We start from the raw sequence: 25,307 nt of genomic DNA, 5'->3' as shown, positions 1-25,307 counted from the left end.
TATTCCCTACACATTCACACACTGATGGCAGAGGCTGCTTTGTAACCATCAGATAATACACATTCATACACACTCATACACCGCTGACGAAACATCGGAGCAATTCAGGGGGTCAAGTGTCTTGCCCAAGGACACATCTGACATGTTGCTGCAGGAGCTGGGGATCGAACCCTCGACCTTCCAGTTGAGAGACGAGCGACTCTACTAACTGAGCCACAGCCGCCCAAAAAGAGTTAAAAAAAAAAAAGAGAACAGACACTAGACTTAGACTTAGAAACATTCTTGTGTTTCTTTGTGTCACATTCATTAATGAATAGATTTGGTGAGTCAGCACAACAATTCGATAGAATGTAAACGTCAATATTGTGAGACAAAAGTGTTCCTCAGCCTCCAAGATTGTTAAATGCTGTAAGCGACCCGAGAAAAGTATCCTCCAAAAACATGCTCATATAAGACTATGCAGTATGTCAGGAAAAACTAGCCGCCATGAAGTGACTTAAAACAGCCTCCTTATGCTCTTGAGTTCAATATTATATGCCTTTAGGAGGCCTTACAACAAGATGTATTTAGATTTGTATCAGCTGCAGATCCCCTGATTATTGTAAAGCAAGAAATGGCAGAAGAAGGGGAGAGGGAAAGAGAGAGAGGGAGGAAGGGAGGCGATAAGGAGGACAGATGTTCACTCTAATGTGACACTGGCAAAGCTGAACGCAACTCCACAAAAGAGTCAACACAGCGGTTCAGGCAGATTACCTCGCAACAGGCTCATCTTCATTCATCACCCGGCTTGTCCTGCTGATGCTCACACACAGATACACACTCATTCATGGCTAAATGTCATTTAGTACTTTGAATATTGTATCACCTTGATTGTCATTGGAGATCATCAGTTTTTATGATGCAACTAACAACTAAATTTGAAATATTGTACTCGTAGCCAAGGCGCTGCATGAATAAATACAAAGATTGCCAATGTTACACTTGACAGATTCAATCACATTACCATCGCAGTGTGATTTTCTGCAAATGAAGGCGATCAGTTAGCTGTACCTGTCGTTAATGGGATCCCAAAGGTAAAATAACCGATATCACACTGACTGTCGTTTTGATGCAGGATATATTTTGTTCTGTTTCTTTCCTTTGTCCAATCTGAGCACAGCGATGGCAACAAAATGAGTCTCACTTCAACTCAGCTTCCCAGATGTTTCTTAGAGGTAGGCATGTAATGAAACAATTACAGGTAATAACTGAGAAATGAAAGGCTTTGAAGTGGTGAAGTGGGCTTGTCGTAAGGAGCACTTCTTAAGCCTGTGAAAATGACATTAAAAGAGCTCCTTCTGCTGTGGATAGAGCTCTCTACAGTCAAAAAACACAACAAAGCAAAAGGGTTTTGTAGCCTGGGCGGCAATTTTCTTAATTCAAACCAAGGGTATAGGACAGTACACAAGATATTGATAGCTTAAAGGTGCACTCTGGAGTTTTGGTAGAGAAATGTGAAAGTTGGAGAAATGTACAGATCATGTTCTTTATGTTCATAACTCTATACACAAACTGTCCTCAGAGGAAAAGATAAAATGCTACGCGAGAAGTTATGGTGGTACCCATTTTTGCCTTTGACTAAATTTGTGTATTCAGTTCAGAAAATTTAGCATTTGAACTATTGAACTTTGAAATGTTACTACCAAATTGAAATAGTGCACATTTAAATTATAGATGCTAGGAGGTACAGAATGGCTGCAAAGTTTTGGTTTATAATAACACACAACTCTGCATATTTAAGGCGTTCAACCTTCACAACAGGGCCCAGCGTCTCTAACTAGACTTTTTTCATCTGTCGCCCCCTGGTGGTGGAATGAACTACCGAACTCCATTCGATCTGCAGCACCCTTTGCACCTTTAAGAAAAAGCTAAAGACCCAGCTCTTTACGACCTTAATAATGATGATGACGATGATGATGCTGCTGATTAGTACTCTCAAGGGCAGCTGTCAATGTTGTTGTTGATGAAGACATAATAACTTTAAAAAAAAGTGCTTTGCCTCTGTGCACCAGAAGATAGAAGGTTACAGTATCCAGTAAATGATCTGCTCCTGACGCACACGATTTTTCTTTCTCTGGTTGTTTACAGAGGAGCGTTTTCAGAGGTGGTGCTGGCCCAGGAGAAGCTGAACGGCCGGATGTTTGCGGTGAAGTGCATCCCGAAAAAGGCCCTGAAGGGGAAGGAGAGCAGCATCGAGAACGAGATCGCCGTGCTGAGGAAGTGAGTCCTGTTTGACAAACACGCACGCACATGAGCCTCCTAATTCCCGGTTACCGGGGCAACTGTACATCTCCTCTCTCTCTTCCTAACATCACAACCCCTCCTCCACCCCCAGGTCACGATCAGCAGCCCACCTTCCACACAGAGCCACATCACGACTGAAACTTGTGTCTGTCTGAGCGCAAAACAGCTGCACAAAAATCACAAGAATCATGATGTGAATCCTGTTTGGATTCTGCGCTCTTTGTCTGAGTTTTAAATGAACATGTCGAAGGTCTAGTCCGAGGACAGACAACATTTGGATTTCTAAAATCTCTGGGCAGGAAGAAAACACACAGATTTGCTGATTTATTTGTTTTAAAGAAGCGCAACTAAATTAACTTGTTGTAAAAGATGTGAGAGAAGAAATGAGAAAACACAAGAGTTAAAGAAAATCTTCTTTACTGCTGAACAAAAAGAGTGGTTTTACATAATGCGCAAACACTTTGTTGTTTGAGATGTCAATGGAAGAGAGATTCATTCTAACCAGAGAATCATTTAAATCACAATCAGAATCAGGTTTTATTGCCAAGTACATTTACACATACAAGGAATTTGTCTTGGTGTATTGGTGCAGAAACAGTTAACAAAGTAAATAAAGCAAAAATAGCAAGAACTTAAATAATGAAATATAAGAAGCAATTACAAATATATATAATATACTATTTAAAAATGTAAAAATGTAACAAACAAAAAGTATAAAATGTGCAATGAAGGAGCTATGCAGTTGAAAATCAAACAAATCTTACAGTGTATATAAATCTACTCACAGAGTGCATGTAAAGAAAAGATATTCAAAGTCCAGTGAGCGTTAAAAAGCGTTAAAAAGCGTTGAAAAGCGTTGAAAAGCGTTGAAAAGAGCGTTAAAGCTTGCATTATGTACCACACAATGTAATACTCACAGACTGTTATTTAAAAAAGTGCTGTGTTCTTTCTATGGCCTGCAGGGGGCGACAAGAATGGTTGCAAAAAATTAGATTCTTTGGAAGTCACAACCAAACAAATCACCTACTCCTCACTTGATTTGTTCCCTAATTAAAACATTTTACTAATAAGTTAACGGACTCAAGTGCTGGTTTCAAGTCTTCTTCAACGGTGCACAATATTCATTTTTAAAATAGTGATCCCATAATGAACCAGCATGACACGCTTCAACGAGTGATCAAGGTATGAAGGGTGATAAACAGTGTTTGGATTAAACACTCATTACCCAAACTTTATGTGAAATAGCTGACAGTTACATACAGTAAGATTAAAGTTTATCCACTTTGACACAGCGAGCGAGGTTTACACTAAAGTCAGCGCAGTGGTCAGCATGGCAGACCAATGAGAATCCGCTCCTTACAAACAGACAAGGTTTGATTTTAAATCACTGCCAGCTCCACGATCCTCAAGCCAGGAATTTTCCCAAATAACTAGTTACTTTTATAATCCAGTAACTCACTCAGGAACTCAGTAACGTTTTGACATCAGTAGTAACTGTAACGTCACTGGTGATAATGGTGGTAAATAACTACATTTAAAGAGTGCATATGAGCTACAAGTTTTTAATGTCTGTCTTTGTCAAGATCCTGCTGATCACCATCGCCTACACAATACCTGTGTCATAAAAATGTTTTCTGTAAATCCTAAATAACTCCAAAAGCATTTTTATTTCTCCATCAAATCGGCACAAATTAAGCAGCGGTAGTTTGAGCTTCATCCGGCTGCATCAAAAAGAGCGTAATAACAAAACCTCCTTTCAAAGTACAAATGTTGACCAGGAAAGTATTGCATGTGGCTAACTGTCACACAAACAGAGACAGAAAAAGACACCAATGAAGCAGATTTTGTGAAAATCCAATGTTAAACACGGATCAGTGTAAACAAAAAGGATGCAGCACAGGCAGCTTGGGGAAAAAGAAATGCCAGGGAGGATAATGTACTTCTTACATAAACTCATAAAATGAACAAACAAGGAGCCTTTTGGTCTCTCATTAAGCAGAAGCATGTTACCACACAATTACAGTACAGACATCGAGAAAAGGCTGGGCCTCTGCCGTGGCAATACAGATGTATTACGCTATCAAATACGATAGATTTATTAATGTGGCTCCATTAGAGAAAATTACAATTGCCTCCAGTAATGAAGAGCAATCATTTAGACAAATGAGTTTCATTAGTGTAAACAAAATGAGAGCACAAGTGAGCAGAGCAGAAGCTTCTAGCAGCTTGAACCGTGAGACAGCAGGTCGGCTGGTAGATGGTGGAGGTGCGGTGAGCGGGGGTGAACCCCAGCGCAGGACACTGACACGGGTTAAATAGGAGTAAAATAGGATCACAGTGTCTGAGAATCATGTTGAAGGTGGTGGGCAGAATCAGAGTGACAATGATAGAGCTGTGCCAGGCTAAACTAACAGAAGAGGGAGTGTGGGAGGCTGAACTTAGCAGGTAGAGAGGCAGGAAGCAAGCAAGCAAAGATAATCTGAAACCACGAGGGTAAAACAGTTTTAACATCGGCAAAAGGATTAACCCCCAAAAACTACCGAGGCTGGAAGTAGGTGACATGCTCGTGCTCAAGACTTCTATAAACTTGATATCACCCAAAAACAAATTTGCAAACTTATCAACTAACCACACACTGAGGATTGCTTCAAGACAACACGCGTTGTCCATTCAGGATGTTTGCCTTAATGAATATGCAAAATGGGGCGTTTCTACCCGAGTGTGCAAAAAACTGGGAGGAGGAAATATTAAAAAGTTAATTTGGTCCACTCATTGGGATTTAAAGGTCCCATATTATGCTATTTCTGGTTTTATATGCTCTTTAGTGTGTTTTCCAAGTGTCCTGTGCATGTTTAGGCACATCTATGTTCCAGCCCGCGGAAACGTGGCTTCTCCTACGTCCTCCTGTTAGCTGTAGCATTAGCTGCATGTAACGCTCGGTTCTAGCCCCCCTCGATAAAAATGTGTCAGTGCGGCGTCATTGTCAGTGTGAGATCACTGATCGAAGCCCATTGGCTCGTTGTGGCAAGCCCTGCAGCTCATGTTGAAATTTCCGAGACGCGTGCTGAGCAACTGACCAATAACGACAGAGCAGATCGGCAGACCAATCAGAGCAGACTTGGGCCACGTGGAGTCTAACAGTGTGGGCTCAGCAGAGTGTAGCTGACGGACTCAGAGCGTAGAGGGAGCAAGGAGGAGCAGTATGAAAACAGACACTTTTTTCTGACTTTATCTATTGTGAATGTACAAAAGTAGATACATAGATTAAATATACCAACCCCAAAAGGGGCAGAATATGGGCTCTTTAATATGCCTGAAAAAAAAAATGGGTGATTGTCGCCAAAGACAGGAAACATTTGGTTAATACAACTTCTTATTCCAGCGCCACGTAAACATAGATGACCACAGCGACCTGGCACAGAACGGGGTAAAGAGCCCTGATTGAAATACTGCCAGGCTGATAAGCCCCTGGACGGCAGGTGGGTTGGCTCAGCAGGTGTACCACTTCATCCAGTTGCCAGGAAAATCAGTGAGGGATAATCACACCTAAGAGACGGGCGCACAGGTCCAACCTTAATCTGGATCCTTAATTTACACCACATTATGTAGAGGAGGAGAGCAACACACCACCGAGGCATCTATCTCGTGCCATACTCTTAAGTATTTCTATATTTGTTGTTTCTTGGTGCATGAATCTCAACTAAAGGACCATTAACAGCTTTATGATGTATATCTGTGTACCAATAACTTTTCTTATGGAGACATTAAAAGTCATAGTGAGCAAAAGAGTTCATCTCTTTCTCTCTCAGCCTTTATTATTTCAATTTCCCACAATTCATTTAACCTAATAAATAATCCACAGTGTTCTTAAGACACTGTAATCATACTCTGGGTTAACAAATCACCCATTAAGAATTACATTATTGATAAATACTGATGTGAATTATGAATAAATGATGAGAGCTTTGCTCCAGTAGAAATGGTTCATGTTTCTTTAAACTAGACTCTATACATGGTATGAATATTAACTGGAAGTTGTTTCCCACATGTGCAGATGTTTGTTAGGCAGATTGCAGGCCACAAAGGGAAAACACTGCCGCTCTGTCACTGATTACCGGTTGCCTGTATTAGTGTAATTAGTCAACGCCATCAAAAGTCTCCACACCTGTTAAACCTGACGGACAGCTGAGCTCGCTGGGATCAGCTGCTGACACATTCAGAACAGACAGTGTGTTAACATGCAGTGGTAAAAAGTTGATTTATTTTGTTACCCGACCAAAATATGGACTTTTAAAATACCTGTAAACATGTCCGTCTGAATGAAATCAAACACTAAGCTGAATTTTTTCAAAGTCGGACTTAAAACATCTAAATCATTCGGTTGGGAATCAATTCACTCTAACATGTATTCACCTCAATTTGACCCAGACTGAACTAGCTGTTATTCAAAGTTCACAGTTCAAACGCCGGGCCCAGAAGTCCCAAATATAAATGGGTAGCATAGCCGAAGCTGTGTCTGCCTTCAGATACCACCAGAAGCTAGAGGGAAAGCGTGCATTGCATTTGTACCAAAGGGAAAGCGTAGATTACCTGCAAAATGTACACCGCCGTAGAGTTAGAAAATAAAGTTGATCTTAATAACTTTATTTTTTAACTTTACGCCGTTGTTCTGGAGCTTTTTGACCTCAATTCCAGCAGCACGTTTATTTCATATTGTTCACAAAATAAGGGTCAAGCTTCAAATAAATAAAAGACAAATACCATGGCAGGAAAAAAAAAAACTCTTCAGTACTTTTGTTTCCCTGGAGTTCCTTGTTTCTATTCAGTATTTTTTTGGGGGGAGCCACAGATTGGACTCGAAACCCAGGCTGCCCACCTGGAGGAATCGCACATTCTCCGCACGTGGGGTGCGCGCACCAAGCACTACGCTACCACTGCCCTGTTTCTATTCAGTATTAATTACCATTCATTTGCCAACATTTGATGTCCTCTCCTGTTCATCAATTAGTCAATGCACTTATCATGTCAGCATGCGCCACGGCTAATGTTGTATGAAAATCATTTGAAAATATGAGAAATAGAAAATCTCATAAAAAACCATTCAATTTGTCTGCAGCAGTAATCGAGGACACACTCAGGACAAATCCCTAATTGACAACAACAAACTGCAGCGTAATGCCTGTGATGGATGAGAGGCTTTTTATGAATGTATCCTCACTCATCCACTGCCATTATAATCGACTGTTTGCTTCCAGCTCTTCATTATCCCAGGCAGGGCTTGAATACACTCACATTATCCCTCTTCAACCTGCACGCCTGTCTGTTTGTGTGTGGTGTGTGTGTGTGTGTGTGTGTGTGTGTGTGTGTGTGTGTGTGTGTGTGTGTGTGTGTGTGTGTGTGTGTGTGTGTGTGTGTGTGTGTGTGTGTGTGTGTGTGTGTGTGTGTGTGTGTGTGTGTGTGTGTGTGTGAGAGTATGAGTCACATCTCAGCTCTGCAGTTCATCGCCTGCGTGCCATCACTGAGGTCATGCGCTCCATAATAAGTGTTTAATGCTCACCTGCGCACCTGCTGTGCATTCACAAAGAGTTTATGTGTGTGAGCGTGTGTGTGCGTGTGTGTGCGCGTGTGTGTTTCTGTGCTGGTGTGAAAGAGTTAGACCCTGGGGGTTTGCCTGTGATCGCAATGCAAATTATGATGAACCACAAAACACCCACACACAAAATCAATCGTGTTTCTGCAAGGTATGAGGTGTAAGGGATGTACACCTATACACACACACACGCACGCACCGATGAAACACCCTATCTCAGCGCTGTAACCATAGTGAAGTCAGAACAGGACTGAAAGAAATGAGCAGGAAGGTAAAAGAAAGATTTTTGTGTGAAAGTTGCTCTATAATTCTTCGTCTGAATTTAACAAGCTTCCCTGTCAAATTGAGAAATACAGAACATCAAAGTGTAGCTTTAGACCCAGTGTCACCTCTATTGCGATAAACATCCTCTGTAAGAAGAAGTCATGGTCGGTTTAATAACGACAAAATGTTAGTTGACTCATTTCTTCATGACTCCAGTTAAATACAGCAGTCTGGATTCTAAAGCCTCTCCAGTAAAAGCTCTTTCTATTACTCTGGATTGTCAGTTGAATTATTAAAGGGTCAGCAACATTGTTTTTTTGCAATTCAACTGCAGTCACTGGGATTAAAAGTTGAGTACTTCTAATGGGTTTGTGTGTGATGTGAAACATGCTGCAGCTTGGGGATAAATAAAGCTCAACTCATGTGTTCTGTTTGCTTTGCAGGATCAAGCATGAAAACATTGTGGCGCTTGAGGACATCTATGAGAGTCCGGACCACCTCTACCTGATAATGCAGCTGTGAGTTTTTCTTCTTTTTTCTTTGCTGTCTCTTTGTAATGAAATAGATTCAAACAATTGAATTAGAATATTTGCCTGGTAGGAGAAAGTACCTCAGAAGACAGATTTCTGACATTTTCAACTTTATTCTCTACATTTTTTACTTTTCTCAACATCGAAAAAGAATCATACACCTTCCTCCTGTGACTTCTTGATTCATCATGCATACACTGTAGCACCAACACTGAAAGTGTGACTTTTTTCTCTACATAGGACTTTATTCTCGTAAGGCCTGGCATTAGATTTCCCTGAAATCATTCACGGGGTCCCTGGGACACTTCTGTGCTGAAACTTCAAGTGATTTGGCACATGATAACAAGTTTACGTTTCACAAGCAAGACCACTCAGCCTTTACAAACAGTGGTTTTATGTCTACTTCACCTTTTCAAGCTTTAAAAAAACAATCCCAAGGGTGTCTTGACTTTGTATCTGTAACAGAAACTGGAGGTTTGTAAGAAGTGATCTGGTCTGAAGCTGCTAGTCTTGTTGTCAGATTCTGCCCAACATTCAGTTTGATCAGACCCTTGACGTGTTCCTATACCTCAGTGAAGGTTCAAAGTAGCTCCGTCAGTAGATCAGGCACCAAAGTCCGTGATGCACTGGCCGCAGGTTTGAATCCCAGCCTCAGCCCTTTGTTGCAACTTCCCTCTCTTCTCCCAGCGTTTCCTGTCTCTCTTCCACGATCAAAAGAAGGCAAAATGTCAAAAAAAAAAAAAGATCTCTAGAGATTAGATGTGGCCTGCATATGAGCTATAACTTTCTAACCATTTTGATATTTTTTATTGTCCTACATTTATTTCAGTGGAAGAGACTTCATTCACCAATGGTTTATTTTACAAATGAGTTGCAATGTAAAGACAGTGATAGTTGTTGTAAGGAAAGGGACACAGGATGTGATGAGGAGTAGACTTCTGAGGAGCTGGACCTAGACAGCGATGAGATGGATTGGAGGTGTCTGGGGTGGAGGAGTGTCCATGACAAACTGTGAAAGAGGGGCTTTGAAGAGAGCCGTGTTTTGATCCGAGAAAGTCACATAGTAAGCCTTTAGGTCAACCCTTTATTCACAGTTTGTCATCCACTCTCCTCCACCCCAGACACCTCCAATCCATCTCATCGCTGTCCAGATCCAGTTCCTCAGAAGTCAGAGCTGGCCAATCAGAGGAAAGTGGGCACATGGGGGAGGTGTCCCTTAAAGAGACAGTAGCTGAAATGAAGCGTTTCAGGGAGAGGCTGACATGAGGGATTGTAATGATGCCAGTATCAGATAAAAAAAAAAGAAGGTTTTTGAGCTACACATCTCGCAACGATGCTCAATAGGTGTCCCAGACTGACATCATTAATGCTGAAAGTGAGTGTAATAGATCTCCTTTAAGCCAAAAATGGTCTCCACCAGAAACTTTCAAGGTTTAAGTAATGTTTAATATTCTCCTGTAATGTTTCTACTCAACATGCGGAGCAGTTTGAATCATCTTCAAAGTGTGCTGAGCTTTTTTTTCAAAGCGTTCAGGTGAAGGGAACTCTTAGTCGCCTGTGAATGACAAGCTCATACCGTCGTTTATTCAGTACGATCAGACTGTTGGGAGTGGCTGCTTTGAGGAGGGAGGACAATGGAAGACTAAAAATCTGTTCACCCCAAGAGATTTTGAGCGGATATTATCATCATTATACATCATTGTTAGAGACAGGAACATGAGGAATTTCCAGCAGGCACATGAGACAAAAGAACAATATCTCACTTGATTGAGTAAGAATTCAACTTTTCTCATCTCAGCTCTATTTAAATTAAAAGTATTTTGCAAAGGGATTTGTTCAAATTAAAATGTTCCTCGAGTTATTCATAAAACACCCTCGAATGAGCCAAGAATTCATGAAACTCGATCTCACACGTATAATCTTATTCTTCTTGCTCGCCCACACAAACACATGCACGCTCTCTCTACAATGACAGCTTCACTGAGATGACATCTCACACACACAAATACACACATAACAAAAAGAAGAAAAAAAAAAAGCCCACCCATCCTCCTACACACAAACACACCACGCAGCTACAAGGCCTCTATTATTGTACTTCAGCAGGATCTCTGCTTTGATGGTCAGCTGCAGAAGAGGGAAGCAGGGTGGCCCGCGGCTCACCTAAGGGTGCCCTGCTCACCTCTTGTGAAAAGGTGACGGCTCCTTGCATAAGGGGAGAAGATGTTCAGAAAGTTTGGCAGTGGAATTGGAAACATTTCGCTCGAGTTCAGGTGGTATGTCACGCCCTGTGGATTACACAACCGTGGCTATGTTTACAACCCGATGTCAGAGGATTATCTGCTCGGTGCTGTTACTTGTACACCAACTCAACTCGGGATAAACATAGAAAACACTGAAGCTAATACCTTAATTTGAAATGACAATATTCTGGGCTGCACTTCTGCTAAACGTGGTACTTTCAGTTCTTGAACTGAATGAAATAAATTGATGCTACCAAATGTACTTATCGTATGTAACCATCTAGTTTCTTTATTTAACATTTTCAAAGATGCAGTTGTCATTGGAAAAAAAAAACATGTCATAGCCAAGATTAATGTGGACATTCAAGTTTTCTGTGATCAAGTAGTGAAATGTATGCAGCAGCTGTGTGCAACCGGCTCGAGGGCCATGACTGAACCCAGCCAGAAAACAAAGCATCAAACACAATCTGCACGACTTTCCCCACAATGCAGTAATTAAAGCCAGGTGCACTAATTCAATTAGGGAAATCCTTTGACCTCACTACAAGGAAACCCTACCAAGAACCTTCACAATCACACAACAAGGCACGTTTAGAATCGAAAACGAAACCAGGAAGAGAAAAATCACAAATTACTTACTCGTTTGAACGAGCCCCAAGTTTGTCACAGCGAGCTCAAGGGCCATGGCAAATAAAGGGAGATGAACCAAGATTACACTTAATTCAACTGATTATGTACAACTGTGTGTAGAAATGTCACACAAGCAAATCAGTTACAACACACAATCAAAGCTCACGATGTATGTGGTTACACTGTTACAACCAAAGTTTCAAACATGCAAGAAATTCATCCAACCGGTCAGGAGCAGCAGATTGGACCGTTTTTGGCCCCCTCTACAACAAACAACAAACAACAAACAACAAACAACGCGCGATCAGGAGTACATTCAGCCGACTCTAAAATCAGCCGTGCTACTAAAAAGTTTGGGTCAAAATTGGCCTAAAAATGTCCAGTGCATTGACAGCTGAAGGTGGCAGCTTTCATATCGACTAGAAGCATTTGTCCCAGGTGCTCCCAGTCAGGCGGGTTGGATAGCCACACCCACCAGTTACAGTTACCTGCAACACAAGAGAAAAGAGGACACAACCGAAAAGGGCCGGAGGTCATTGGACCAATAAGCTTCAAGCTGTTTAAAACAAACACATGTTTTATAAAAGAGACAAAGAGCAGATATTTCACAGGCACAGGTTCTAAATTGTTACAGTTTGTCACTTGTTCAGTAGTAACGGTTGTGGGGGGAAACTGGCAGACATGTTAGTGTTGGTGGCAAAGTGTTAGAAACAGTTGAGCAGCAGGCACTTCATTGTGACTATTTTAATTCAGATTAAGTGCTTTACTCGAAACAAATAACCTGCTGAGTGCTGTAGATCTGAGACTTAAGGCATTAGGAATATATATCTTTAAGTTTGTATTAACAGGTAAGTGTTCAGAGTAAGTCTTCAACCAAGAGCCCAGAAAACAGGTTAGATTTACACTTTTAAAAAAAGATGAAGAGCTGTCCATCTTTGCATTTTTAAAGTTAGTATTTAAGGGCCATGTTTGACTTTGTTGGACAGGACAGCTGAAGAGAGACAGGAAATGTGGGGAGGAGAGGGATGACATGATGACATGAAGCAAAGGGCCGAGGTCAGATTCAAACCCACGGCCATCGCCCCTTACACGGGGCGCCTCGTCATAACCGCTTTGCAATCCGGCGCCACAATCATGGTTAATTAAAAGAGAAACTACTCAAAACCCAAAATGGTGTGAAAATAACTTTCATGACAATATCGGGTTTTGGTACATTTTGATTTATAGTTTGACTCATGTCCCATATTATAATTGAGGAGGCGGGGCTTATGACCTATCCTTGCTGCCAAGTCAGCAGGGGAGCTCTAAATATAAGGGCTTCACTCCCGTCAGTCTATGTGGCACGAGAAGACTAAAGAATTAGTCATATCTCACACAGAGTAGAGCTTAATCCTGCTCTTTTCAGATGCTGAAATAAGACCTTAAAAGAGCCGATAGTCCAACATGTCTGCTGAGTGTGTTACATCACATGAAATCCCTCTGTCGGCCAGCCTCCAGTAGTCTTATTAAACTGTTTACCTATAACGTTAACCTTTTTAAAGATTTATTTTTGGGGCTTTTTGTGCCTTTAATGCAGAGATAGGACAGTGGATAGAGTCGGAAACCAGGGAGAGAGAGTGGGGAATGACATGCGGAAAGGGGCCACGGGTGGAAGTGAACCCGGGCCTACCGCTTGAGATGAGAGCCTCAACACATGGGACGCGCGCCCTAACCATTTAGCCACCAGCGCGCCCTGATATAACGTTAACCTTTTGACCGGGTTCCCTTGTTGTCTTGAATAAACCGCTTAGCAGACACTTCCTTTTTCCTGGCCAGCTGCCACACACCATTTGTTATGTTAAATACTTTTGATTGCATTACAAGGACGTGATAATCCCTATTTACTCTTTACTTCTCTGTTAAATACACTTCATGTACCTGAAAGGCGTTAATACACTTTACATTGATTCTGGGCTAGACAACAAGGTTACTTAGTGTAGCTTGAATTTCTCTCACTGAAACTTAGGAGAGAGGGAACGAGAGAGCACACTCCTGAGACAATAAAGGAATGTCTGCTCATATTTCAGATGCATATACTCTGACATGGTAACTTAATTTAGAAGAAGAAACTCATTACGGAGTGGAAGATTACATTTAAATATTACCTCCAACAACTTTTGGTCTTCCTGTGTCTCAGAGCAGCCGGTAAGTTTATTACTAAAAAACTGCCTGCTCTTTATTTATTTATTATTTACTTTATAGCACAGGTTCTCAGAGTTGATGTTGCAGTCAAGAGTCACTTTACGAGACCAAGACATACCCAAGACCAGAGTGCTCAGAGACCGAGGCAAGACCAAGACATTTAGGGATCGCGACCAGGTCGAGACCAAGACCAAGGCAACGCCAGAGAGAGACAAGACCAAGACATTTAGGGATCGCGACCAGGTCAAGACCAAGACCAGGGCAAGAGAGAGACGAGACCAAGACTTTTAGGGATCGAGACCAGGACCAAGGCAGGGCGAGACCGACTTGTCTTGTGTGCAGCAGGTATGTCACTCACTTAGAACGTAACAGAGGGAAGGTTCCTTGCCGTAACCGGGGGATAAAAAATGATATTTTTAGAAAGAGTTCGTTTTCCTTCTGATCACACTAATGACGTTGAAAAAGAGCGTGTTAGGGGTGGTCTTGACCGGTCTTGATTTAAAACCTGGAGTCTGCCCGGTCTGAGACCGAGCTGATACAGAGTAAGAATGCTTTGATTCTGAGAGAAGACCTTCAAAAAGTGGTCTCGAGAGATTTGGAGGACTACAGCACCAGTTGAAACATTTTCATTTCATGAGGTTTCGTCTCTATAATTTTCAGTTTAAATTTACTCCTGTCCCAAAACATTTTATGCCAATCTATCTAAGGAATTCAAGGTTTTCAGAGCAGAGCACTCCTTTTCTAACAAAATGTAACACAGACAAGAACAGGTCAGTCCTCCTCTACTCCTCCCGTCATCTGTTTTCTCTCCTCTCTCTCGCACCATCTGCTCTCCCCTTCTTTCACTTCATTGCCTCCTTTCCTCACCACTCACACCTTATTTTCCACCTCTTACCTTTTGCCTGCTCACTTGCATTTTTTCCAATCTTCTTTTTTTAATTCCATCTGTCACCATCTGTTCATGTAATATCGGTCAGTTGCCATAGTAACTGGGTCAAAGGTGACACCTCAGCTCCAAAATTTCAGGTTGACATTAAGAGGAAAAAAGACGCATATATTATCTGAATTATACATACATATATTTTTTATAAATGTCACAATAAATAAAATGTGATGATACTGTATTTTTTTTAAAATTTAGCGTTGTCAAAGTCGTTTGATAATTAGCAATATTTGACATAGTTTGTTCATGAACTAATTTATAGCATGCAGAATGAAGTACATAATCCATCTGTGCAATAATGAGTTTAACCAACTAGAGTTAATATCGTGCAGACTAGAAACATTTGAAATGTTCTCGTTTAGCCGGCTTGTTGTGCACATACATTGAAATCCAAATATTAAAGTAATTTATGAGTTGTTAAAATCTGCCATTAGCGTTGAACTTTCTCATTTGAATTATCAGTTTGTACCTTTAAAGAATCTTCTCAAAGCTGCATAAACACTGTACAATGTGTGGTGTTTATGCAGATGTAAAGTTGCACGAATTAACTTCTATGCTAACATCTGCTAAATTATGTTTAGCATGAAAAGTGTGTTTGCCAAAAAACATTCCAACTCATCTGATGCTCTTATGGATTTAAGGGAAGTTTTTAGCAACTAGAAGCTTAATGTAGAGTAAATGTCAGATTTAAATGTGTTAGTTGACCTGAAAGATGACTCCAAATGAATGCTAATGTGCTTTGTATCTACTAGATGTGTAAATAAAAAAAATGATTGAATGCAGCTTTTAATTCATTTTTTTATGGGTTACATTTCTTATTTATTCTGCTTTGGAGAATAGTAAACAGTTTTGCAATGCTACTTTTTTCTATCTGAATATTTTCAAAAAACTACTGTTCTAAGAGTCAAAGTAAGAAATGTCTCACTTAAAACATGTCAGAATATTGAAGAGTAAGTGAGAAAAAATCGTTTTAACAGAGAGTAGAATGAATCTGCACCAGTCACTTCTGTTATACGTAAACTCATTTGTTTGAATTATGTGCATTATTGAGGTGTCAGGGTTTTCTGTCAGCAGACAGAAATATCATTTATGAACAAGGACATTTGAATATTTTTTCCCGTTTAATTGCGTTGTGGCAGATCAATGCAGTCTGACAGCGTTTCCCTCATTCCTGTTCATCACAGCTTGTCTTATGTAACCTCGACCGCAGGGAGGCAATCAGTCCGTGCTGCTAGGAAAATCAATGCAACCAAGTGCAATGTGGGTTTTCTATTGATGCTGTTTGTATTGTGAATTGGGTATTTGCAAAAGATGAAACCAGATGAAGTGTAGAGAGAAAATACTTCAAAGGACGCAGCATCTCAGGGACAGACACCAAACCTTTGACTTCAATTCTTCACATTTTTGTGTTTTTGTTTGGCTGCCCTTTGGTCTTTTCTCTGTCTTGCCCTGCCCTGGTCTTGTTCTTGTTCCGGTCTCGCCCAGGTCTTGGTCTCGACTTGGTCTCAATCCCTCGCTAATTCTTGTGTCTGTTCATTTATGCCGACAATTTTTGTAAACAGGTTTTCTTGACTTATCTGAGTTTTGCAAAAAAAAGAAAAAAATTAGGCTCAGTTATTTTAAGTAGGTGAAAGCGATTATAAGAGGAAACCTACGACAGGAGCTCGGGGTAGAGCCGCTGCTACTTTGTATTGAAAGAAGCCAGCTGAGTCGGTTCGAGCATCTGATCAGAATGCCTCCTGGTCGCCTCCCTTGGGTGGCCTTTCGGGAACAACCAACCGGGAGGAGACCCAGATGTAGACCCAGAGGTACACCCAGAGCTCTCTGGAGGGATTTGATTTCCCTCTGGCCTGAGAACGCCTTGGGGTCCCCCAGGTGGGGTTGGAAGACGTTGCAGGGACGTCTGAGGCGACTTGTTTAGCCTGCTGCCATCGCCAACCGGAAGAAAATAGATGGACGGATGGATGGATGAATGGAAAGCCTTTGTATTCGATAGGGCAGCACCTTTGTTTTCACAAAGACAGAATGATGTAAAAAGTCAACTTAAATCAACCTTCATATGATCAATGGGTTTATAAACAGAGGAATATGATCGTACCTTCTCGACAAAAATAATTTAAATAACATAGGTTTAGTCGATTTTTTATTCATAATGATTTTGTCTACCTATTTACACCTTTAAAAGGTTCACATTTTTTATCGTTCTTTTTTGTTTTCTTAACCTTTATATACAGTTTATCTGGTTCGTGGAGGATTTAAGGAAGACTGTCATTTTTTAAATATTTTTTTTAAAAGATAGAAATCAGTTTCTATCATATTTAATTGTTGCACACACAAATTCAAGGTAGGAGAAAAGGTATCGTACTAATTGCTCTCTAAATAGCTGTCTAGCTGTCTAGCTGTGTTGATGAAGTCATGGTAATACAGATCAGATAATACATTTATTGTAATCATAGTGTCCACATTATTCATGTTCTCATGTGAACAAACATCCACACATCAAGAGAGCAAACTGGGATTGCAGCTGCAGCCTTGAAAACCATTTTTTTTTCCTTCTCCATTAATGGAAACTAATCATCGCATCAGCTCAGCAGCATCAGTCAGACCTCTGACTCTGTGCTGTGATCAGTCTGCCAGGTCCCCGAGAGTGTGACGCCTCTTTATCTCTGCCACAGCGCGCAGCATGGAGCTCGCATACGCACACGCTCAGAAGTAATGTTTGCTGTCAGCCGTGATGCACAACCATCGCCTGGAGAGACACAGAGGTGGATGTAGGAACACTGACAAGAGGGGAGGAATGTTTGAACGATTACTTTTGAAAAACGTTTATATAAGAAGTAATCAATTATTTGTAGGTTATTCAAGGAGAAATTGTATTTTTATTTTTAACCCCTTATTGTATAACTGTTTATGGCATTACAGTATACATTCAGACTTTGCTGCAACTCTGAATTGATCAACAAGGTAACAACACACTAAAGCACGAGCATCCAACTAATGCAATGACGGTGGTGGAGAAGTTACTTTAACGTCTCTCTTTGGTGAACATTTTAAAGCCTTGAGTTTAGTATTTTGGATAGAGCCTGACCGATTTATCGGCCAGCCAATAATATCGGCCGATATCAGCAAATCAAGTGACTTTTTGTATCGGCTAATTTTCTCTCTGATGTGCCGATATAAGTAGATTTATTCACCAGTAAAACAGCATTTCATTTGAGTATCATTAAACAAGCAGAGTGTGTTCTTTGGATTACAAAAAGCATTTATCACTCTCCAGAGTGTCAAGCGGGGATGCACGTAGATGAGTTACCTTCCAGTTAAGTGACCATCTTGTCTTCATCATATATCTTTTTTAATTTTGAGGGATCAACACAATAAATGTGAATATCTATCTTTATATCTAAAAAGGATATCAGCAGACATATCTGTATCGGATTTTTTCTCTAAAATCTCTCCTAACTATTGACATCAATATCGGCCCCAAAAATTCCATATCGGTCGGGCCCTCATTCTGGAACCAGAAGTGACCACAGGATAGTAAACACACAGCTAAATCTCCATTCTGATTGACAGATTAACTTTCTACATCTTGTTCCATCCACCTCTTGTGAAAAATAGATATTTTTATTACCATTTATTATTTCAGCATCCTTTCAACTCCTCACCACCGCACTGGCATCTAATGAGGGCTTGCATGGTGGTGATAATAATAATCATAACAATAATGTCAAATATCAGGCTAAATTGAAAACCAGGAGGATCGTAGAGTTGATTTGAAGTTCTATCTGTTCAGTGAAGAAAAGATTTTGACTTGCTATGTAAACAACACATAAAAACAATGAGCTTCTTGTTCAATTGTGACATTTCTGAGAACACTATAAAAGTTACCCAAGGATACACTCAGATGAAATAGCACACAGTAAAGTCGTGCACTTCAGTACATAGGGAGTGTTTGCAGACTGGGACGTGAAGGACACTCTCAGGGTGCTCTGACGGTCGACCTCCTACATATTGGATGGTTTTTTTTCATAGTTTTATCATGTGATAAAACAGGACTGATATCCACTGGCCTTGAGCCCGGTTTACTGGCAGTGTGTATGTGTGTGACATTGTGTGTGTACTGTGTGTGTTGTCTTCTAGTGTGTGTGACCTTGAATGTGCACGTGCATTATTTGTACGTTTGCATGTGTTTGCTTTTAAAATGTTAGTGTAGCTGGTCCTGCCCTTGCATCTCTGTGTCTTTGCGTGCGTGTGTGTGTGTGTGTGTGTGTGTGTGTGTGTGTGTGTGTGTGTGTGTGTGTGTGTGTGTGTGTGTGTGTGTGTGTGTGTGTGTGTGTGTGTGTGTGTGTGTGTGTGTGTGTGTGTGTGTGTGTGTGTGTGTACATGTGTTCTTGTGTGAGTGGTCCTGTCTGATTGCCATGGTCTCCTTACGCAAACGCTTACGCAACCATGAAGCCTGGTGGCTGATCTCCCTTTTGCTATGTGTGTGTGTGTGTGTGTGTGTGTGTGTGTGTGTGTGTGTGTGTGTGTGTGTGTGTGTGTGTGTGTGTGTGTTTAGCCCTTTCTTGTCATTCCCAGACATGACTGCCTCTGAAACCGAACGAGTCGCTGCCCTCTTTGAAGAGAGAGAGGATTAGCAATTAATTCGGATCTTTTTTTTTTCCCAGAAACTTCATTAGAGTTTAACTTCCACGGCCCCTAATCTGATCCGTCGCCGTGACGACGCCACACAAATATGCTGGCCAGCTGTGTGTGTGTGTGTGTGTGTGTGTGTGTGTGTGTGTGTGTGTGTGTGTGTGTGTGTGTGTGTGTGCGCGCGTGCATGCAGGCTTTTGCCTTTGTGCTTACTTGTGTTTATGGTGTTAGATGTGCACATTTGTGGCCACTGGTGTGTATTGCTATAGTATACACATTTAGAATATAGAGAGAACTATTCCAAGTCTTTCTACCCTTATGGATATATTTAGTAAGATAATGTTAGTATTATAGTTAGTGAAACCTGCTTGATTATGTCAGAATTTGTTGCTGAAACTTGTTGTGCATGTAGTCCACATTAACACAGAAGCATTTAGATGAGCTGTCTTTGTGGAGTGAGGGGATTATATCCTCCAGCAGGGGGAGCTCTGTGTCTGTACAGCAGATGATGAGCTGGCTGTATCTTTACCTGAACAAGTCATTTCATGCGGCCTGGAGTCAGGAAACATAAAACTAAATATTAGAAGAATCTGCCGAGGGGAGAAACTGCTAATGAACCTTTTTCATGTGTTGATCTTGGGTCAAAAGAGTCACAGCTTTGATACAGCTTTGACTGATGGTTTTCATTCCGTCTGCTTACACAGAGCTGCATTACAGATATGTCTGAATATTTTAAAAACCTTGGCAGGAGCGCCGACTCCTTCAGCATACAGGTTTGAATCAACATTTATTAAGGCTGGTTCTGCTGTTGATCTCTGAGTATGGTTCAGAATTCATCCCTGAGAGGTGATTTAAAGCGTTATCTGCAGAGATGATAAAGACATTTCATTCATTTTTCAAATGTTTGAAGACGAGAACATGAAAGTGGCAAAGCTGCTTTATCGCAAGATTTGATGTATATTGAGATTTTAAACATATGCACTTAAAACGTATAAAATAAAGCCATCTTTAGAGACTACAGAAACAAAACCTCCCACACACACACACACAATATTCTTTGATTGCATATGACACAAGGAAACATAAGGACATTTGGAACATCCAGTTGGGGATAAATACGGAGGGAGAAAAAAGAGGAAACACTTTCCAGGAATAGAAGAGAATAGATTTCCCACATTTGATCCCTTTTTCAGATATTACGTCAGCATGTTTAAAGGTATGGTAACGCTGCAGGGTCTCTGAGTGTGTGTGATTTAGCACATGGCTCACAGCTTCTACACAGTCTTTGCTGGAAACATCTACAGCTCATAAATTACCAGAAATCTGGACCCTGCAACCACCTCCCCCCCCCAGTCTGTTACCAGTTACTGCTATATGTATTGCATTCTTACATTTCTAACAAACACACACTAACACAAACACACACTCTCTCTCTCTCTCTCTCATTGTGCAGGGTGTCCGGTGGTGAGCTGTTTGACCGAATTGTTGAAAAAGGTTTCTACACAGAGAAGGATGCGAGCACGCTGATCCGGCAAGTCCTGGACGCTGTGAACTACCTGCACAGGATGGGGATCGTACACAGAGACCTGAAGGTACTGCAAACACACACACACACACACACACACACACACACACACATTTGAACTCCACACGAGGAGATTGTTCTCTTTTGACAGCCAAAGATTTACTGCAGCAATAAGGGCAGTGGCTCCACACATGCAGTGCATTGTGGGTCAGCCTGGCGTGTGCCGGCTGTTAGAAGAGAGGTGATTGGCCAGAGCTGCACCCATAAACTAACGCGCCGTTAAATGAGGAATATGAGAGGGTTGTGTCTGTTCTTTCAAAGTTGCAGACATATGAGCAGCTATGAATGTTCTTCTTAAAAGACGCTGATGTTGAACGATTGAACAAAAACAACCATAAATTTAAAAGATGAATTATGAACCCTGAGTTTTTTTCCTTTCCTTCTTTTTCTTCGGCCTCCAGCCAGAGAATCTGCTGTATTTCAACCCACAAGACGAGTCAAAGATAATGATCAGCGACTTCGGTCTTTCCAAGATGGAGGGCAGTGGTGATGTCATGTCCACTGCCTGTGGCACGCCAGGATATGTGGGTAAGTAAGTCTTCCCTGAACCCCCCCTCCCCCCCGCCCCCCCCATTCACCACATCAAAATGTTTCCGGAAAACTTCACTGGAGGGGCGCCAGATGGCCTAGCGGTTAGGATGCGCCCTGTGTACGGAGGCTGTAGTCCTGTAAATACAAAGTGTAATACCTAGAAACCTTGGACTGTACCCAACATAGAAGTAGCCTCAATGACTTTACCCATGGGTTCTGAAGAGCCGTTAAGAAGCCCAACAATGGGGGTTGCCATATTGAAAATGCTTTCTCAACCTAACTTTTGATCAATCTAGAAACAAGCAAAGAGGGGGAGTTTAGGCTATGAAAGAATTCACCTCCATACCATTTTTACAAACAAAGAAATGAGCTATCCAAAATATGAAATAAAAAGAGGCTGTAAACATGTTAATTATGCTGTAAAAATGGGCATATTACAGTAATATGGGACCTAATGGGTGATTTTTGCAGCCAGCCTCCAGTGGACAATCAAGGAACTGCAGTTCATCGGCTTCATTTATTCAACACCAGAGGTTTTCATTTGTGTAAAACTCCCAGCAATAACCCGAACCCTTCGATTTCAGACAAAGCCAAAGTACGTTTCCGTTTTCAGCTTACATCTGTAAAGGCTAATTAAGAAGAGGACATAATGAGGTGGATGTTGCACCATGCGGGATAAGGAGTTTGGCTTGAGTTGTTGTAGTGCAAACGTCTCCAAATCCAATTAGGAACCGAACAGAGCCGTTATTGTTAGCCTAAACTCTGGCAGCAACCAGGAGTGGCTTCTGCTCAGTGGAGAAATTCATTGAACCGGCCAACAATATCAGCTTACATCAAAGCAGATTATCTTACTGTTTAGTCCGATCTTGTGTTTTTAGCTCTTGTTTATTTGCTCCATGGACACAACAGCTGCAGCAGGTGGAGAGATCTCAAGATGGACAGACCTGTTGCGCCTTGTGACGGCTGCTTGGCTGTGATTGGATAATTGGTGTGTGGGGGAGGGGTTCAAAAAAAGAAAAACGTCAATTGGTATTTTGTACATATCGGTGTCATGGTTTGGTAATATAGCTCATATATCAAGTTTTATTTCCCACTGTGGGTCAATGTGATCTGAGCTGTCTGCACTTGGGTTTCTGAAGGCATCGGTCCAAGAGAACACATGAAACATTCAGAGAGCGCCTGTTGTTCCCATCTGACACCATTTTCTCTCCTGAATAATCCTTTGTGATTGTCTTTGATCTGAAGCACTAAGAATGTGTGTTTGCCGGGGCCCCTGTGTGTTGTGTGTTTCTCTGTGTGTGTATGGTTCAAATATTCAATATGTGCTCACCTGACAAAACACACACACACACTTAACAATCGTTCTAATCACTGACTTACAACCCCCAAACACTCTCTGCATAGTCACCATGGAGCAGAACAAAATGTGTGTGTGTGTTTCTTTACATATGCTAGTTTACAAATGTGGGATTGAATATCTGTAACTTTGGATGTTTTTTTAATTCATATTTGACCTTTATTTAACCAAGAAAAAAGTCTCATTAAGATTAAACATTTCTTTTACAACAGTGCCCTGGCCAAGACAGGCAGCAGCACAATCACAGGGTTTCAGACATAAAACACTTAACAACAATGAACATAGATACAGGAATCACAAAAAGAACCATTCATCAGAATCCATCATAAGTCATCAGCAACAAAGCGATCAAAAAGGGCAACATGTATGTACATCCGGTGTGTGTGTGTGTGTGTGTGTGTGTGTGTGTGTGTGTGTGTGTGTGTGTGTGTGTGTGTGTGTGTGTGTGTGAGTGACCGATGTTCAGTTTTGACAGTACAGATCGGTTGTTCTGAGGTACGTCCTGCAAACCCTCACATGAACAAATCTGTCATCTTAAGTCAAACTGAAACGTAAAAAGCAGTCAATTACCGTAATTTCAATTGATTTTGCAGCGCCCCCGTCAGGCCAACATGACTAAACTCATCTAGAATTCATAAAATGTAAAAGTTGCTATTTTTAGACACCTTTAAAAGTTATAGTGTCTGCTGACTTGCAGCAGTTTCCTTCTTTTTTTAAAACTAAGAAATCACCTCTAATCACAATAGAGTAGAGACCGGGTACTGTAGATATGAATTCCTCGGAACTGACATGGAGAGGTGCAAACACAAACATATGCACCAGAAGTCTGAATATAAAATCACACCAGCCAGGATTTGACTTTAAATGGTCAAATCTTTGCATCATCATCTCCTTCTCTGTGTGTCATTCTAACTCTCTGACCCGTCTATATCCCATTCAGCTCATTTATTGTCTTCACCTGCGCCCCCCAGCCTCCGCGGCCTCCTGCCTGCAGAGGTATGCTCGGCCAAGAGGCATTTTTCACCCCAGACAATGTGTGTCTAAAAATAAAAATCCCAAATGAAAAGCAGACCGTAACAATGAGCAGGAGTAAAAGCATGTACAATCACATAACTCATAGAATATGTGTTTGTTCAATTTGTTCTGCTGTTTTTTTTTTTTTTTGTTTTGTTTTTTGGCAAATTCCATTTTTTCCTGCAATTTCACGTCTGGTCATTAACCATGAAGTGTGAAGTTTGAAGCATGGACATACGCTTTCTGACACCTCCTGTTTTACTGGATTCTTTTATTGTTTTGTTTACTCGACACAGCAGTCGCCATGAATCAGCAGAAATTCAAATATTTATGATAATGATATATGCACACTGTATTTAAAACACATGGCAGCTTGGCTTTAACATCACCTTTATTGTCCCTGAGTGGAAAGTTCTCTTACGGGCAGCCAAATACTAAACACATAAATACATGCACACACTCACTCAGGAATAGAGAAGATGGTCAAATACAGGAAGTCATAGAGTACCTGTATCACATTGTATCATATCATACCCTTCCCTACCATATCATGCATGGTCACATGTTCATGGTCTCTAAAACTATTATCAGCCACCAGTCTAAAATAATAAACATAAGCTGTTGGTTGTTTACTTTGAAGCATGATACACAATCAGTCGAGGAATATTAACTCTGATTGGAAAAGTAATTATAGACTTATCTTTGACCTGATTTAGTTTTTTTTCCACAATAAAGTGAGACGCACCCGAAAGCTCATCTAAACAAGACAGCATTTTTGGATGAACACAATCAACACAAACATCAGTTTGTTTGGATAAAACAGATGTACACCGAAGAAACAGAGACTCAAACATCACCCAGAAAAAGCTCTAAGGATGGTGAGTTCCAAGTGTTTGACAGGTGATTTGTAGAAATACCAAAGCGATGAAAAGTAAACAACACAAATGAAGTTAACCGAGTAAGACAAACAGTTTCAGATTACGACCGTATCTAACTGATTTACTCTCTGACAGCACATTTGACCGTAAACTCTCTTTTTGAAGTCGTGAGCAGCAGACACAATGACCTCAGTGTGTAAAAATGTCCTAATTCTGAATCCAGCGAAACTAGAACACGCACAGCAACCTTCACAATGACTCAGGGTAGACCTGTAAACACAACTAATCACTCTGATTCAGCTCAAGTGAGCAAAGTTTTCTCTCTGCCCCAGATATGACAAGCATTTCTTTATATTTTGGTATTTGTGTGTGCCAAGTGTACTTCGATCCAGCCTTGAGTTTGTATGTGTTAGTTGATTTAATGTTGAGCTCTCTGTCTTTAGTAATTTGCTCGGCCCACAGCCTCCACAGGCCGGCAGAGGAAAGCCAATCTGCCTTAAAAATCTGTGAATTATCAGCAATTAGCTTTCTATTTTTTATTTTTTGCCTTTATTTGATAGGACAGTGGATAGAGGATGAAATCAGGAGAGAGTGGGGAATGGCATGCTTTCCACAGGTGGGACTTGAACCCGGGCGGCCTGCT

At 41.1% G+C, this 25,307-nt stretch overlaps 1 protein-coding gene across 1 annotated transcript in view; it reads left to right on the top strand.

The window, feature by feature from the left end:
• The window catches only part of camk1da (calcium/calmodulin-dependent protein kinase 1Da), a 69,946-nt gene that overhangs the window by 27,745 nt on the left and 16,894 nt on the right, over positions 1 to 25,307 (top strand). The window contains exons 2-5 of the mRNA XM_065951330.1: positions 2,128 to 2,259; positions 8,581 to 8,655; positions 20,753 to 20,891; positions 21,286 to 21,412. Coding sequence (XP_065807402.1) covers positions 2,128 to 2,259; positions 8,581 to 8,655; positions 20,753 to 20,891; positions 21,286 to 21,412 — 473 coding nt within the window. The remainder of the gene's footprint in view (positions 1 to 2,127; positions 2,260 to 8,580; positions 8,656 to 20,752; positions 20,892 to 21,285; positions 21,413 to 25,307) is intronic.

This window comes from Labrus bergylta, chromosome 23, assembly GCF_963930695.1.
Source record: "Labrus bergylta chromosome 23, fLabBer1.1, whole genome shotgun sequence".
Taxonomy (NCBI): domain Eukaryota; kingdom Metazoa; phylum Chordata; class Actinopteri; order Labriformes; family Labridae; genus Labrus; species Labrus bergylta.
The sequence above is the reverse complement of the archived record's forward strand: the minus strand, read 5'-3'. Positions and strand labels throughout refer to the sequence as shown.